The sequence below is a fragment of the Podarcis cretensis genome, assembly GCF_951804945.1.
Source record: "Podarcis cretensis genome assembly, chromosome: 10".
NCBI lineage: Eukaryota > Metazoa > Chordata > Lepidosauria > Squamata > Lacertidae > Podarcis > Podarcis cretensis.
Genome location: NC_137179.1, coordinates 70,977 through 87,111, shown reverse-complemented (window position 1 = coordinate 87,111; position 16,135 = coordinate 70,977). Strand labels below are relative to the sequence as shown.

At 45.4% G+C, this 16,135-nt stretch overlaps 2 protein-coding genes across 2 annotated transcripts; both read left to right on the top strand.

Moving 5' to 3' along the window:
• Window positions 1–1,188: 1,188 nt before the first annotated feature.
• Window positions 1,189–2,112, top strand: LOC307225184 (olfactory receptor 10R2-like; the record flags this gene model as incomplete). The annotated part of the gene is made up of 1 exon (XM_079993031.1): window positions 1,189–2,112. The coding sequence occupies one exon, from the start codon at window positions 1,189–1,191 to the stop codon at window positions 2,110–2,112; it is 924 nt and encodes a 307-aa protein (XP_079849157.1).
• Window positions 2,113–13,337: 11,225 nt separating this feature from the next.
• LOC307225753 (olfactory receptor 13H1-like) lies at window positions 13,338–14,273 on the top strand (the record flags this gene model as incomplete). The annotated part of the gene is made up of 1 exon (XM_079993865.1): window positions 13,338–14,273. The coding sequence occupies one exon, from the start codon at window positions 13,338–13,340 to the stop codon at window positions 14,271–14,273; it is 936 nt and encodes a 311-aa protein (XP_079849991.1).
• Window positions 14,274–16,135: the final 1,862 nt, after the last annotated feature.

The following is a 16,135-nucleotide window of genomic DNA, read 5'->3' as shown; positions in this document are numbered from 1 at the left end:
CTCTCCAGAGAATCGGAAGATTCACAGAAGGGGGCGCCGGTGGCCAGGGCAAGGGGGGTCCCAAGGGGGACACTCCAGAAGCAAGGGGCCAGCGGGGACTCTCAGAGCAGCAGTTGGAGATCAGGACCAGCTTCCCCACCAGAGCATAGTGGGGGGGAAGAATCCCAGGTATCGGGGCCAGCAGGGAGAGAAGATGAGTCAGGGCTGACCACGCCTCCCTCGGAGAGTCAGGCAACGGAGGGGAGGTCAGGTGTCCAGCTAGCATCCCGGAAGAGGGAAGCAGTGACAGAAGCAGTGTAACGGTCAGGAGGAAGGTCACTGGGTTGGCGCGAGAGCCAAGTTCAAATGTACAGGCGCGCGGGACAGCAGAGAACCAGGATTGGGAACCAGGTCCTAAAGCCCGCCGGAGGCAGGGGGAGGAGTCAGGGGACTCAGCGTCAGAAGAGTCCAGAAAGGGGAATGCCCCAGCGGACAGGAGGACCCAGAGGAGGAGAGAGCAGAGGAAGAGGTGGAGCAGGGCTAGAGTCTTAAACTGGTGTCAGGGGGGAGGAGATTCAGACGGAAGTTCGGCGGTCTAAGGTTTAAGACGTAGAGCTGCACGCCACGGCTTTGAAATGGAAACTGAACTTCAATAAAGACTTTTGTATATAACGACGACCTGGCGTTGGTCCTCTGTGAGCTGGGACCTTGGGCAGCTCTGACACCTTGCTTCGCCTCTGCTTCACTACTAACACAGGTCATAGCCTGTTTTACATGATAAAGCACAGCAGAGTTATATACTACAGTTATAACTACTGTGGTGCATGAGAGAATATTGCCAAACCCAAATTAGTTGGCTTATTTTTTGGCAGGTTTGGCCTCAATTTTTTGACTGTATTCTAATTGGCTGATGTTATAGCTAGCTGTTTTGACTGGGTTTGTGTGTGTGAGAATGTCCTTGGTTTTTCTTCCATAACATGGGTAATTTGTGGTTCTCATGATAGTTTCACAGGATTCTAATGTGCACCTGGGCCCCTCAAAATTGGTGACTCCTGGACTAGAGGGTCAAACCCACAATGACAGTTCAGGTTTACCAATCATCTTACATATTTCTGCTAATGGCATTCATAACTGATGTAGGGATATGTCACTCTGTGTTACTTCCGCTACAGCTCAGGGATGGTTCATGATCCTTCTGTCAACTGTACCATGGTGACCGAGTTTGTCCTGTTGGGGTTCACTAGTCACCCAGGCTTGGCCCGACTGCTGTTTGGACTCTTCCTCCTGATGTATGCAGTGACCTTGGCAGGCAACGGGCTGATTATGACTGTGGTGTGGACTGATCCTCTCCTCCATACACCCATGTACCTCTTCCTGGGCAGCCTTTCATGCTCTGAGACAGCCTACACTTTGGTGGTCATACCACAAATGCTTTGTGACCTGCTGGCTCCCCATAAGCCCTTTCCCTTGGCATCGTGTGCTGCTCAGATGTTCTTCTTTGTGGCCTTAGGTGTGGCTGACTGTCTGCTGTTGACAGCCATGGCATGGGACCGCTATGTGGCCATTTGCCACCCACTACACTATGGGACCTTCATGAGCCAACGGATTTGTTGGGGCCTAGTGATGGGGTCTGTCTGTGGTGGTTTCATTCTTTCTTCCTTCCTCACTGGAGTGATTTTCTCTTTGCCATTTTGTGCGCCCAACCATATCCCCCATTTCTTCTGTGACATCCCTCCTGTGCTGAGCAGGATATGTCCTGGCTATGGAACTATTGAAGTTACTGTTACAGCCTTGGTTGCCATGATCCTCATTGTCCCTTTCTCCTTCATCATGCTGTCTTACGGGTGCATTTTGATGGCTTCCCTGAACATGAGCTCGTCTCAGTACTGTCGCAAGGCCTTCTCCACCTGTGGAGCCCACTTGACAGTGGTCTTTCTTCACTATGGCTGTGCCATCTTCTCATATGCCAGACCTAAAGGCAGCTATATTGAAGGCCAGGACCATATCCTTGCGGTGTCTTACACTGTTCTCATTCCCATGCTCAACCCTCTGATCTACACTCTAAGGAACAATGAAGTCAAGGGAGCACTTAGGAAGATGATGTGTCGGGGTTGCCTTCTTCCTAAGGGATAGATGAAACCTTCTACTGAAAATGGACTCCAGATGGACAGTTCTGCATTTCCCTGTCTTTTTGTGTTTCAGTTCAGTTCCATTTCTATAATGTACATTGTGAAGTAGATTCCAAGTGCATTGTTTTGCAAAAGTACGTGTAATAATTCAGTGTTTCACAGATTGTATTTATAAGAACTAAAGAAAGCCTGGCTGAGACGCAGAGCCTGCTCTCCTGTCACAGCCCAACTGGAGAAGAGAAAGATACAACTTGGTTCCAGTGTGAAGATGCTTCTCTGACGATCCTTGGGGATCCAACCACTATTTTATCTTACTCATTCATCTGAAAAATGCACTAACCACTTCATGTTCTTAAAACATATAAAAACAGTATAAAATGCTGTTCTGCTCTTTCACAAAATGAACAGACAAGGCTAGGATCACCCCTCTGGCTGCTCACCTCAGATGCTTTTACAGAAAGGTGAGCAGGAGTGTGTGGTTCCTAATGTGTAGTGAGCATGACGCAGGGATTATTTTTCAAGAAAGCTTTGTGTTTTTAACACATAAACTGAATTTGGATAACTGGAGGGAAATGGTTTATTTATTTATCATGGTGGCCTGAAAACTTGCTTGAAAGAAATAAGCTGTTACTGTACTGGTGTGGAGTTAAACGTTTGGTTGTGTTTTACTATCTGTTTTTGATAGTTTCTAATGCCTTTGTGAACTGGTCTGATATTTTTCTACAGGGAAGCTGCTATCCTGTTGTTTGATAGAGTGTTGGACTATTACAGTGGTACCTCGCAAGACGAATGCCTCGCTAGACGAAAAACGCGCAAGACGAAAGGGTTTTTCGTTTTTTGAGTTGCTTCGCAAGACGATTTTCCCTATGGGCTTGCTTCGCAAGACGAAAACATCTTGTGAGTTTGTTTCCTTTTTCTTAAAGCCGTTAATACCCAGGGAATCCGCGCTCCACAAGACGAAAAAATCGCAAGACGAAACAACTCACAGAACGAATTAATTTCGTCTTGCGAGGCACCACTGTACCTGGGAGACCAGGGTTCGACCCCCCTTCAGCCATGAAGCTCACTGGGTGACCTTAGGCCTTTCACCATCTCATAGTCTAACCATGTACACCACCTTGAGCTCATGGGGTGTGGGGAGGTGGCATAAAAATAAAAAATAAAAAATACAAATAAAAAGCTTGTCTTAGTGGTGTTCTTGACAACTATCACCATGCATTGCCTGGGTCTGGTGCTTGGTTATGTGCCTCCAGGGTGCAAAGCCCTGTGGCCCAGCAAGAAGACAGCAGGAAGATGAGGGCTGAGGAGAGGACTTTTGGAACAAATACTTGCCAAACACTTCCCACTACCTCCTCTGCCTAGTTTTGTGAGGCGTAAGTGGTTGATACCATCTGCTCCATGAAATCTACAAGGCTCAAGTTAGAGTGAGACACTAGAGGGAACCATAATTAAGATTAAAATGTTTTAAAACAGCCTTCCTCAGCCTGCTGCTCTCCAGCTATTTTGGACTACAAATCCCATCAGCCCCAGCCAGTATGGGTAAGAGAGAGAGCTGGAGGGAGATGTAGTCCAGCACCAACTGGGAGTGAACATCATGTAGGTGAAAACTCTTTTGGAATGTTTCCAAAGTCCCTCTGTTCTACGATATAAGCCACTTGGAACACTTTTTGTTGAAAAGTAGTTATATGAATATTCTAAACAATAAATAGGTTATGATTCTAATGTTTAATCATATACAAATACATGACAGTGCAGGGGGAAAAGAAAAATAGCCATAGAACATGCAGGGTAATTTTTTTAGATGGCATGTTGGACTTAGTCTTAAACTACACTGTAAGTGGAGCAGCATGACCGGGCTTTAAAAATTTTAATTGATACATGTTGCTTACAGACACTTCAATGTCAGGTCTCTGCTCAGAGGGGCTCATAATGTATACTTGAATACAATGGGGACAACAGAAGAAGGTGAGAAGGGCAAGTGGGAAGAATATGGGTGGTATTCAACTGTTACTCAGAGTAGACCCACTGAAATTAATGGACCTAACTTAGTCATAGAATCATAGAATCATAGAATCATAGAATCATAGAATCATAGAGTTGGAAGAGACCACAAGGGCCATCGAGTCCAACCCCCTGCCAAGCAGGAAACACCATGAGAGCACTCCTGACATATGGTTGTCAAGCCTCTGCTTAAAGACCTCCAAAGAAGGAGACTCCACCACACTCCTTGGCAGCAAATTCCACTGTCAAACAGCTCTTACTGTCAGGAAGTTCTTCCTAATGTTTAGGTGGAATCTTCTTTCTTGTAGTTTGGATCCATTTCTCCGTGTCTGCTTCTCTGGAGCAGCAGAAAACAACCTTTCTCCCTCCTCTATGTGACATCCTTTTATATATTTGAACATGGCTATCATATCACCCCTTAACCTCTTCTTCTCCAGGCTGAACATGCCCAGCTCCCTTAGCCGTTCCTCATAAGGCATCGTTTCCAGGCCTTTGACCATTTTGGTTGCCCTCCTCTGGACACGTTCCAGTTTGTCAGTGTCCTTCTTGAACTGTGGTGCCCAGAACTGGACACAGTACTCCAGGTGAGGTCTGACCAGAGCAGAATACAGTGGCACTATTACTTCCCTTGATCTAGATGCTATACTCCTATTGATGCAGCCCAGAATTGCATTAGCTTTTTTAGCTGCCGCGTCACACTGTTGGCTCATGTCAAGTTTGTGGTCAACCAAGACTCCTAGATCCTTTTCACATGTACTGCTCTCAAGCCAGGTGTCACCCATCTTGTATTTGTGCCTCTCATTTTTTTTGCCCAAGTGCAATACTTTACATTTCTCCCTGTTAAAATTCATCTTGTTTGTTTTGGCCCAGTTCTCTAATCTGTCAAGGTCGTTTTGAAGTGTGATCCTGTCCTCTGGGGTGTTAGCCACCCCTCCCAGTTTGGTGTTGTCAGGGGTTCAGGAGCAGAGGCACAGGGAAGAGAGGAGATGGAGAGCGAAGGGGAAGAATCCGAGGGGAGCGTAGGAGAAGAGGACAGTGGACCGAGGGATTCCATGAGCCTCTCCAGCGAATCGGAAGATTCACAGAAGGGGGCGCCGGTGGCCAGGGGTAGGGGGTTCCCAAGGGGAACGCCCCAGGAGCAAGGGGGCAGCAGGGACTCCCAGAGCAGTAGTTGGAAATCAGGACCAGCTTCCCCAACAGAGCAGAGTGGGGGGGAAGAGTCCCAAGGATCGGGGCCAGTGCATTCCCCACCAGGGAGAGAAGATAAGGCAGGGCTGACCACACCTCCATCGGAGAGTCAGACAATGGAGGGGAGGTCAGATCCGGCCAGTATCCCGGAAGAGGGAAGCAGTGACAGAAGTAGTGTAACGGTCAGGAGGAAGGTCACTGGGTTGGCGCGAGAGGCAAGTTCAAATGTACAGGAGCGCGGGACAGCAGAGAATGAGGATTGGGAACCGGGTCCTAAAGCCCGCCGGAGGGAGGGGGAGGAGCTGAGCGACTCAGCGTCGGAAGAGTCCAGAAAGGGCAATGCCCCAGCGGGCAGGAGGACCCAGAGGAGGAGAGAGCAGCGTAAAAGGTGGAGCAAGGCTAGGATCTTAAACTGGTGTCATAGGGGAGGAGACTCAGACGGTACTTCGCCGGTCTAGGGTTAAGACATAGAGCTGCGCGCTGCGGCTTTGAAATGGAAACTGAACCTCAGTAAAGACTTTTGTACATAACGACAGCCTGGCGTTGGTCCTCTGTGAGCTGGGACCTAGGGGCAGCTCTGACAGGTGTCATCTGCAAATTTGATCAGGATGCCCTTGAGTCCATCATCCAAGTCATTGATAAAGATGTTGAATAAGACCGGGCCCAAGACAGAACCCTGTGGCACCCCACTAGTCACTCTTCTCCAGGATGAAGAGGAACCATTGATGAGCACCCTTGGGGTTCGGTCAGTCAGCCAGTTACAAATCCACTGAGTGGTAGCATAGTCAATTCCGCATTTTACCAGCTTCTTTACAAGAATATCATGGGGCACCTTGTCAAATGCCTTGCTGAAATCAAGGTAGGCTACATCCACTGTGTTCCCTTCATCTACCAGGCTTGTAATTCTGTCAAAAAACGAGATCAGGTTAGTCTGACATGACTTATTTTTCAGAAATCCATGCTGACTATTGGTGATCACAGCATTCCTTTCTAGGTGCTCACAGTCTGTTTGCTTAATGATCTGCTCCAGAATCTTCCCTGGTATTGATGTCAGACTGACTGGGCGGTAATTATTTGGGTCCTCTCTTTTCCCCTTTTTGAAAAGGGGACAACATTTGCCCTCCTCCAGTCTGATGGGACTTCGCCTGTTCTCCAGGAATTCTCTAAGATGACTGCCAGTGGTTCTGAGATCACATCTGCCAGTTCTTTTAATACTCTTGGATGCAGTTCATCTGTCCCTGGAGACTTGAATACATTTAAACTAGCCAAATATTCTTGTACTATCTCCTTAGTTATTCTGGGCTGTGTTTCCTCTGTTGAATCATTTGCTCCAAATTCTTCAGGTCGGGCATTGTTTTCTTTATCGGAGAAGACTGAGGCAAAGAAGGCATTGAGGAGTCCAGCCCTTTCTGTGTCCCCTGTTTGCATTTCACCATTGTCAGGGGCTCAGGAGCAGAAGCACAGGGAAGAGGGGAGATGGAGAGCGAAGGGGAAGAATCTGAGGGCAGCGTAGGAGAAGATGACAGTGGCCCGAGGGATTCCATGAGCCTCTCCAGCGAATCGGAAGATTCATCTATGTCCTCCGTTTGGCTTGGGGATCTATAGTAAACTCCCACAATGAGGTCCCTGTTATTCTTCTCTCCCTTAATTTTGACCCAAATGCTCTCACTTTGGCTTTGAGGTTCTAAATCTTGGATCTCTTCACAGCTATATACATCCCTGACATATAACGCCACTCCTCCTCCTTTCTTGTCTGGTCTGTTTCTCTGAAATAGATTGTATCCCTCCATTATTACATTCCAATCGTGGGACTTATCCCACCAGGTTTCAGTGATGCCTATTGTGTCATATTTAGTTTGCTGTACCAAGAGCTCAAGCTCATCTTGTTTATTTCCCATGCTTTGCGCATTAGTGTACAGACATTGAAGTCCATTAATCATTCCCCCGTGTCTCTTATTTAAGGATTTTTTCCTCCCACCACTAGGTCTGCGTGCTGTTTGCTCCATTCGGTCTATGACATTTGGATGATCATCTTCATCAATTGATAGACTCCTACCTTCAGGAGCACTGTCTCCCTCCCCCACATTAGTCAGTTTAAAGCCCTCCTGATGAGGTTTCTGAGATTTTTTGCAAAAACATTCCTCCCAACTGTTGTGAAGTGCAGCCCATCGCTTGCCAGAAGTCCATCTTCAAGAAACTGTAGTCCGTGATCTAAGAATCCAAACCGTTCCTGTTTACACCATTTGCGAAGCCAGTTGTTCACTTCCACTATTTTTCCCTCTCTCCCTGGGCCACGTCGTTCAACTGGGAGGACAGATGCGATGACAATTTGTGCATTTAATTGCTTCAATTTCCTGCCCAGAGCCTCATAATCTCTTTTGATCTTCTGGAGGCTATTGCTTGCAGTGTCATTGGTTCCCACATGAACCAAGAGGAAGGGTATTTGTCAGTGGGTTTTATGATTCCTTGCAGTCATTCAGTTACATCTTGGATCTTAGCCCCGGGGAGACAGCACACTTCCCGAGACATCTTGTCAGGTCCACAGATCACTGCTTCTGTTCCCCTCAGTAGGGAATCCCCTATCACCACTACACGCCTCCTCTTAGGTCTGGTCGGGGTTCTTCCGTGGTCTGTCCGTTCCAAGGTCGCCTGCACATTCCCTGAGGACTGACTTTGCTGCTCATCTTCATATACCTGATCGACTGTAATGAGGGAGAGATCCTCAAATGGAGTCTGCTCTTCGTCTTCCATGCTAGGGGAGAGGACCTCAAAGCGATTGTGTATTTCTAAACAATCAGAGCGAACCCTGGGCTTCCTACTTCTTTGAGTCATGTTTCTCCATATATCTGGCTCCTGTGTTGGTGAACTAGCCTCCTTCTCAGGGGAGTCCCCTGTCTCCTCCTTGGTGGAGACGGTGTGCTCTGTTGCTTCCAAGAAGAGCTCCAGCTCTCTAATTCTTTGGAGCGTAGCTACACGTTCCTCCAGTTGCTGGACTTTGTCTTTTAAGAGGGCAATCAACATGCAATTGCTGCAGGTAAAGCTGCCTGCAACCTTTGGCAAGATGGCAAACATTGCGCAGGAACCGCAGGCGACTGCAGCTGTTCCCTCACCCTCCATCTTGAGAACGTGTCGTTGGGGGTGACTACAGCAGTCCTCCATCATAAAAAGCGTGAAGACAGGACAAATAAATCCCCCCAAAAAAACCTAGGTCTCCCCCAACAAACGTTTGAGACTAGCTCCCCTAAATCTAATCACCTGCCTCACCTGCAGCTAATCACCTGCCTCAACAGAAACCCTGCCCCCTCTGACCTTTGCACAGGAAGAGCAGTTAATCAGCCACAAGAAATACACACAAGAAAATCCTTTTTCTGCAGCTGCTGCCCTGCAAGCTCTGATAAGCTCTGATAAGTCATGTTAAGTCACTTCTCTTTGCTGTTTGCTTTTGTGATTTAAGACTTCCGGGAAATTCTTTTTAATATTAACCAAATACCAACAAAAATGAATTGAAGACGTAACAGTTGGCATGTACAGATGAGCAGAGGAACTCACACAAAAGATGTGCAGAGCCAGGTGAGATCTTAGGCTACAAAAGCAACTTTGCTGGAAGATGTATTTTATGGGTAAATGGACATAGGTCAGTGACTCTAAAATAATAATTATTGTGATTTATATCCCCCCCCCCTTTTCTCTGACAGGGACTCAAGATGACAGATAAAATAGAAACAACTAAAAGCATAGAGGGAAGCAATCATTAAAAGCAATTAAACATTAATAGAATTAAAACTATAGATATATGTGATCTCTTAAAAGTTACAAGTAATTCTAATAAAAAACCTTGACTTTAGGGTTATAACTAGAGTTAGGGAAATCAGATTGTGTTTATGGCTGTTTGTAAGGTAACGTGGCTGCCTGAGAGCCCCTTTTGGAGGGCAAGGCCAGAGGATTCCTCCCCAGAGGTGGCAAGGGCCAAAGGAGATCCCTCTCTGGCTCTCCATCTAGATGCTCTTAAATGCCTGACAAGCCTCCGGTGCCATCCAGTGTGTTAGTGTCAGACTCTGCATAAAGAATAGCCCAGAATTTGACAAGTGGTACTAAGCTGTACTCTCTTTCACAGAATCATGCTGACGACAAGAAACAGAATGAACTGCTTAGTTGACTCATGCCTAGGAATTGTCTGGGCATGTGAGGGGCAATCACTGGGCTTGACTCAAATCTCCCCAAGATAACAATGGTCTTTCATGATTTTCCAATACAGAGAGCTGCCCCAAGGTCCCAGCTGCCCCAAGCTGTCAGAGCTGCCCCAAGGTCCCAGCTCACAGAGGACCAACGCCAGGTCGTCGTTATGTGCAAAAGTCTTTATTAAAGTTCAGTTTCCATTTCAAAGCCACAGCGTGCAGCCCTACGTCTTAGACCCTAGACCGCCGAAGCTCTGTCTGAGTCTCCGCCCCCTAGACACCAGTTTAAGACTCTAGCCTTACTCCACCTCTTCCGTTGTTCTTTCCTCCTCTGGGTCCGTCTGCCCGCCGGGGTGTTGCCCTTTCTGGACTCTTCTGATGCTGAAGGGTCCCCGGATTCTTCCCCCTGCCTCCGGCGTGCTTTAGGACCTGGCTCCCAATCCGAGCTCCCTGCTGTCCCGCGCGCCTGTACATTTGAACTTGGCGCGCGCGCCCACCCGGCCACCTTCCTCCTGACCGTTACACTGCTCCTGTCACTGCTTCCCCCTTCAGGGGGGCTAGCTGGATCTGACTTCCCCTCCGTTCCCTCACTCAGCGATAGGGGCGTGGTCAGCCCTGACTCATCTTCCCTCCCCACTGGAGGGGAAGCCTGCCCTGACACATGGGACTCTTCCCCCCCGCTACGCTCTGGTGGGGAAACTGGTCCCGATCTCCAGCTGCTGCTTTGGGAGTCGCTGCTGGCCCCTAGCTTCTGGTGCGTCCCTCCCGGGACCGCCCCTTGCCCTGGCCGTCGGTGCCCCCCTCTGGGAATCTTCCGAATCGCTGGATAAGCTCATGGAATCTCTCGTCTCACTGTCATACTCTCCTACGCTGCCCTCGGATTGTTCCCCTTCGCTCTCCTCTTCCTCTCTCCCCTGTGCCTCTGCTCCTGAGCCCCTGACAAGTGGTACCTCAGGTTACATACACATCAGGTTACAGACTCCGCTAATCCAGAAATAGTGCTTCAGGTTAAGAACTTTGCTTCAGGATGAGGACAGAAATCATGCTCTGGCGGCGCGGCAGCAGCAGGAGGCCCCATTAGCTAATGTGGTGCTTTAGGTTAAGAACAGTTTCAGGTTAAGAACGGACCTCCAGAACGAATTAAGTACTTGAGGTACCACTGTACAGTATTTTGGTCTCAAGTTACTCAAGGGCTTTAAATGTCAACAACAAAATGACTCTTTGCTTTTATTTTTATATGAATTCATATTGACTTTTTCTTTCCTGGTTATATCTTATGTAAACTGCTTAAAGATTTCTTTTTACATATATGAACTGGTATAATTTATATAAATATGCCCAATTTCAATGTTATGACGTGCCAATTTTTGTGTTCTGCTCTGTTACTGCTTTGTTGTATGCTGCTTTCAATGCCATATGGACAAAAATATGTCTTTAAAAACCCATTCAAATAAATAAATAACCCATGCTAAGTTTGCTCTTAATTGCCTGTCTAGGATATATTCTCAGAGGTATGAAGTCTGTACAGATAACTTTTGAAATCTCTCAGGGATATAAAGACTCATGATAAATGAGTTTTCAAGTTTTAATTATAAAAAATGTTATTTTCTAGTCACACACAGAGATTGGATTTTATTCTGTTCAGATGGGGGCCTAGACCTGATGGTTCCTTAGGCCATGAAGACAAGAATTAACCACTTGTGATCAGAAACTTGGTTGAGAAGATAGATTCAGCTTTCCATTGTTGCCATTTGAATCAGCAGAGATATTCTGCCTGCCCCCCAAAAATTGTTAACACAGCCTAATTAAGTCAGATGATATAAGAAGCTGTTTCTTAGACTGGTGTCATAACCAGAAAAGTGTTTTATTTCTTTAATTTAATCAAAACATTTGAAATCCCCTCGCGATGTTAGTGGATTAGATCTTCTTATGTTCTTTTAGAAGTGTTCCTAAAGCTGCAATTATAGGCACATTTACTTGGGAGGAAGCCGCATGGAGGTTAATGGAACTTAATTTTAAGGAAATGTGTATGAGATTAGGCTGCACAAGGCTATTTGATTCAGATCCATCAGGCAACCTATTTTCCCTTTCAACAAATGTTATCCAACAGGACACCCCATAAGGTAAATATTTCAAGTTTCTTTTGTATGTATTTTACATTTTTTTTGTCAAAAATTTAAACTGTAATATAGCAAGCTGACTTTTGTAATTGATTCTTTTAGGAGAACACCCATAATTTTTTTTTCCATTAGAGATGTTCACCACCCTATTAATACCACACAATATCATACTATAGTCACACCCACAGCATACATTTAAAGTACCTGGCTATACTCCCCCCCAAAAAAAATTGCACTTTCTGAATCAATATGAGAACTGAAACACAGCCTTCTTCCAGAACTTGCACTTATCCAAATTTTATGGTGCAGTTCTCTAAGCAAGCAATGTTCACAGAAATGCATACATTAGAAGAAAATGTATGTAAAAAGAATGTGGAACTGATAATAAAAAAGCATTATATATAGGGAAGGTCCTTGCACAAATGTGAACGTCAGTCAAAATTGCATATAAAATTTATTTTTTTAGGAGAAATTCAAACTAAAATGCTGAAGAATTTTCATGAGGATTGTTAAAATAATAATAATGCAAATTGTAGCAGACATGTGGAGAACTGACTTTAAGATGGGGAAAATGAGAACCTGAGAGAACCAAACATGACAATTTCTTCCATCTGCATTTGGATGTGACCCCTATGACTGTAAGAATTTTTGTGGCAGCAAATATAACTTAAAGAATGGTATGTCCACTGCTCCATGTGGAGTACAACATAAAACAGGACAATTAACAAGAACACGTTCGTCAAATATCATGCTTGTTACATCTGATGGTACCAACATGTTTGGAGAGAAAGCAATGAATGCTGCTCTAGGAGAAGGGTAATATAAAACAGCAAAGGAGTGGGAATCCTCCTTCAGATGTTAAGTTCTTAGCACTTAACAGTGGCGTAGCGTGGGGGGTGCAGGGGGGGCCAGCCGCACCGGGCACAACATCTGGGGGTTAGGGTTAGGGGTAGGGGTAGGGGGCGCAAATCCACGGGTTAGGGGGCGCAAATTACTTGCCTTGCCCCGGGTGCTGACAACCCACGCTACACCACTGGCACTTAACTCCTTTCTGGGTCACTTCAATTTGCAAGGAGCACTGGAAGTATGTTGGCACAGTTTACTTACAGTGGTGGCACAAATGCATGGCCCTCCTGCATATGGTTGGAAATCAGCCCTAGCCAGGATGGTCAGGGATGATGGGAGTTGTAGTCCAGCAACATCTGGAGAGTCACAGATTTCCCTAGAACATTTAAATACACTGTATATATGATATTTGCATAGGGGGTGGAATTGTACCACCATTGTATGTAGCAAGATTGGGGTTTCATAGCTCTGCTCCAAGGATACATTTTCCACACAGAGTGTAATTTTCTTCACATAGAAAATGTGTATATTAGGAAAAATTAGAGCCAAGATGCTAATGAAATTTCACAATGACTTTTAAATCAATCAATCAATCAATCAATCAATCAATCAATCAATCAATCAATCACAAACTAATGTTGATATATGGAGAACTGAATTTAAAACTGAAAAGGTTTAGAAACAGTGAGAAATTGAATCTGAAATATTCATCCATCCCTTGTTCAAAGAAACATGAATTATTTGATGACATTATAAAATAAGCATTTCACCATTATAAAATTATCATTTCACCAACAATAATGGTAATAGGATTGAGTCACACTCCAATTAATATAGTTTGGGGGCATCTTTACTATCCCGGCAGATAATTCCACATCTTGGGAAGGATTTACAACGCCATGGTTCCTCAAGATGATAATGAAACGACTCCAGAGATCTTCCTCCTGACTGGGCTCTCCAGCCAGCCACTCATGCGCAGGGTGCTCTTTGTCGCGTTTCTCCTCCTCTATCTAATGACTCTTCTTGGGAATGGCCTTATTGTCCTCTTGATCATAGCAGATCCTCGCCTCCACACCCCCATGTATTTCTTTCTAGGCAACCTCTCCCTTCTTGACATCTGTTATACTACCAGCACAGTCCCACAGATGCTGGCCCACAGCTTCACGGAGAGGCCCACTATCTCCAATGCCATATGTTTTGCCCAGATGTGTATCTCGCTCTTCCTTGGGACAACGGAATGCATTCTGTTGGCTGTCATGGCTTATGACCGCTTTGTGGCGATATGCATGCCACTCCACTATACGCTGATCATGAACAGAAGGCTGTGTGGCTGTCTGGCTGTCTCCTCGTGGGTCTTGGCCTCCCTGTTGACCCTTGTACCATCCTTCACCATGAAGATCAAACTATGTGGGCACAATGTCATCAACCATTTTGCATGTGAAGTTCAGGCTGTTGTGAAACTAGCATGTTCTGATATCTCAGCCAATGCAGGTTTCTCACTAGGCAGCAGTGTTTTCACTCTCTTAGTACCCTTTGCCTTCATTTTGCTGACTTACGTTCGCATTAGTCTGGCAGTGCTGAGGATTCGCTCAGCTCAGCATTGGAGCAAGGCTCTTTCTACCTGTGGCTCCCATCTTACAGTGGTTGGGATCTTTTATGGCACAGCTATGGCCATGTACTTGAGGTCGCCAGGCAGATCTTCAAACCAGGACAAATTTGTTGCTGTCTTCTATGCTGTGGTCACTCCAATGCTGAACCCTCTGATCTATAGTTTGAGGAACAAGGATGTGAAAGGAGCCTTGTGGAGGGTAATGGGCAGGAAAATGGATCCCTAGCCCCCTTTAAATGTATCTGAATACACCTCTTGAGTGCCTGAATGCTCTTTTGAATTCCTTTAATGTAATACTTCCTATTTTATAAATAAAATTTGTAGAAATGGTTCAGTTTTTGGAATGCTTATTTCTTTTTTTGTTATTTCATCTTTTTAAAATCTTGTTACAGACAGGCTGTGATGTGGTTTATAAATTTGTAAGATAAACATAAACAAATCAGCTCCCCTCATCTCTCACTAGGGGCCATGCAGAGTGGGGTGGAGGAGGAACTGCCATTTAAGGACCTAAGAGGGTCGGTAGGGTAGGAGGTGGTCTTTCAGATATTTGGGGCCTAAATCAGTTAGGGCTTTAAAGAATAATGTGAGCACCTTGAATGGGGCCCAGAAACAAACTGGCAACCAGTACAGTGGTTTTAAAACAGTCAATGGAGTATTACCAATCCCCTCTAAGGCAAAGACCAGGTTGAGGGTAAGCACAGCTACATGTGTTGGACCATCGATGCCCTGAGTCAGCCCCATGGTTGTCATGGAGGCCATGAAGTCCTGAACCAGCCCATTTGAGGCATCCTTGACATGGATATTGAAGTCCCCAACAGCACTGTGTGAGTCTTATCCAGTATTTCCCACACAGGTGCATAATGGTCACAGCAGATGAAGGGAGGGCCGCAATAATGCCACAAGGAGACTGTCATTGGGTTGAATTTGTCACTTTGCATTTCTTAGTGCAGAAAGTATTGATCTGATGTGTAGAGATGGTTCTGGAAGCTACTGGAAGCTTCTCTGTGTGAAAGAAGCAAGCAGAAGGTTCATGATGTTTGGGTTATTCCTTCAAAGAAGCTGAGTACAGCTGGGTTAAATTAGTTCTGTTATCTCTTTCTGTCAAGGTCATGTTGACTATAATAATAAGGCCAGAAAGAGCCTGGGTTTCACTTTCTACCTCTCTTTCCTTCTGGTGTACTGTTCTGTATATAGTATGCTTAGTGTTAAGGCTTTAGTCTTATTATAAGTTAAGTTGTAAATTTAAGTTAAGTCTGCTGCAACTGGATTTCTTATGGACAGGGCCAATCCTGATTGTATTGGATTTGTGACCATGATGCTCATTTGCCTTCAGTAGTAGTAAAGCTCTGCTGGATGAAATACAATTGCCTCTGGTCTATTTTTTGGGACTCCTGCAATGTGTTTAAGTTTTTAGTCTGCTAGCTATACATTGGAATCTACTCTGGATCAATATCGATCGGACAGAATTAAGCCACAGCTTTATTGATTACAGGAAACAGTATGTTTGGCTATGGCATTGGGCATGTACGTATCCAGCATCAGGCAGCCCACCTGCTACCTGATAAGAACCTTTTAGAAGATAAGCTTTATTTTACTAGCCCAAGGCCATGACAGTACCATACAGACACCATCAAAGAAAGAAATATCAATCAATCTATCTATCTATATAACTCTCTCTCTCTCTCTCTCTCTCTCTCTCTCTCTCTGTGTGTGTGTGTGTGTGAACCTCTGCCATTAGAATCATAAAATGCAAGACTTCCAGTCAGATGGTGACAGTGCCAGCAGCCCCAACCGAGTTTCCGATTTTATACTTAAGTTTTATTGTTTTATGGACTGGTTTTAGTGTTTATTGTTTTCTTGCTTAATTTTACTGTTTTACTGCTCTGCCACTGCGTTTGCCTGTTGTTTTGCAGATGTTATTGCCTTCACTGCAACTCAATAGTTTATGACTTAAGGTCTCACTGCCAAGTTATTTGCTGACACCTGCAAAACTATTGCAAGACTATTGTGCCTCTACTGCTTATTGACTGCTTGCCTAATTTAACAACAGCAAAGACACCTGTCAGGGGCTCAGGAGCAGAGGCACAG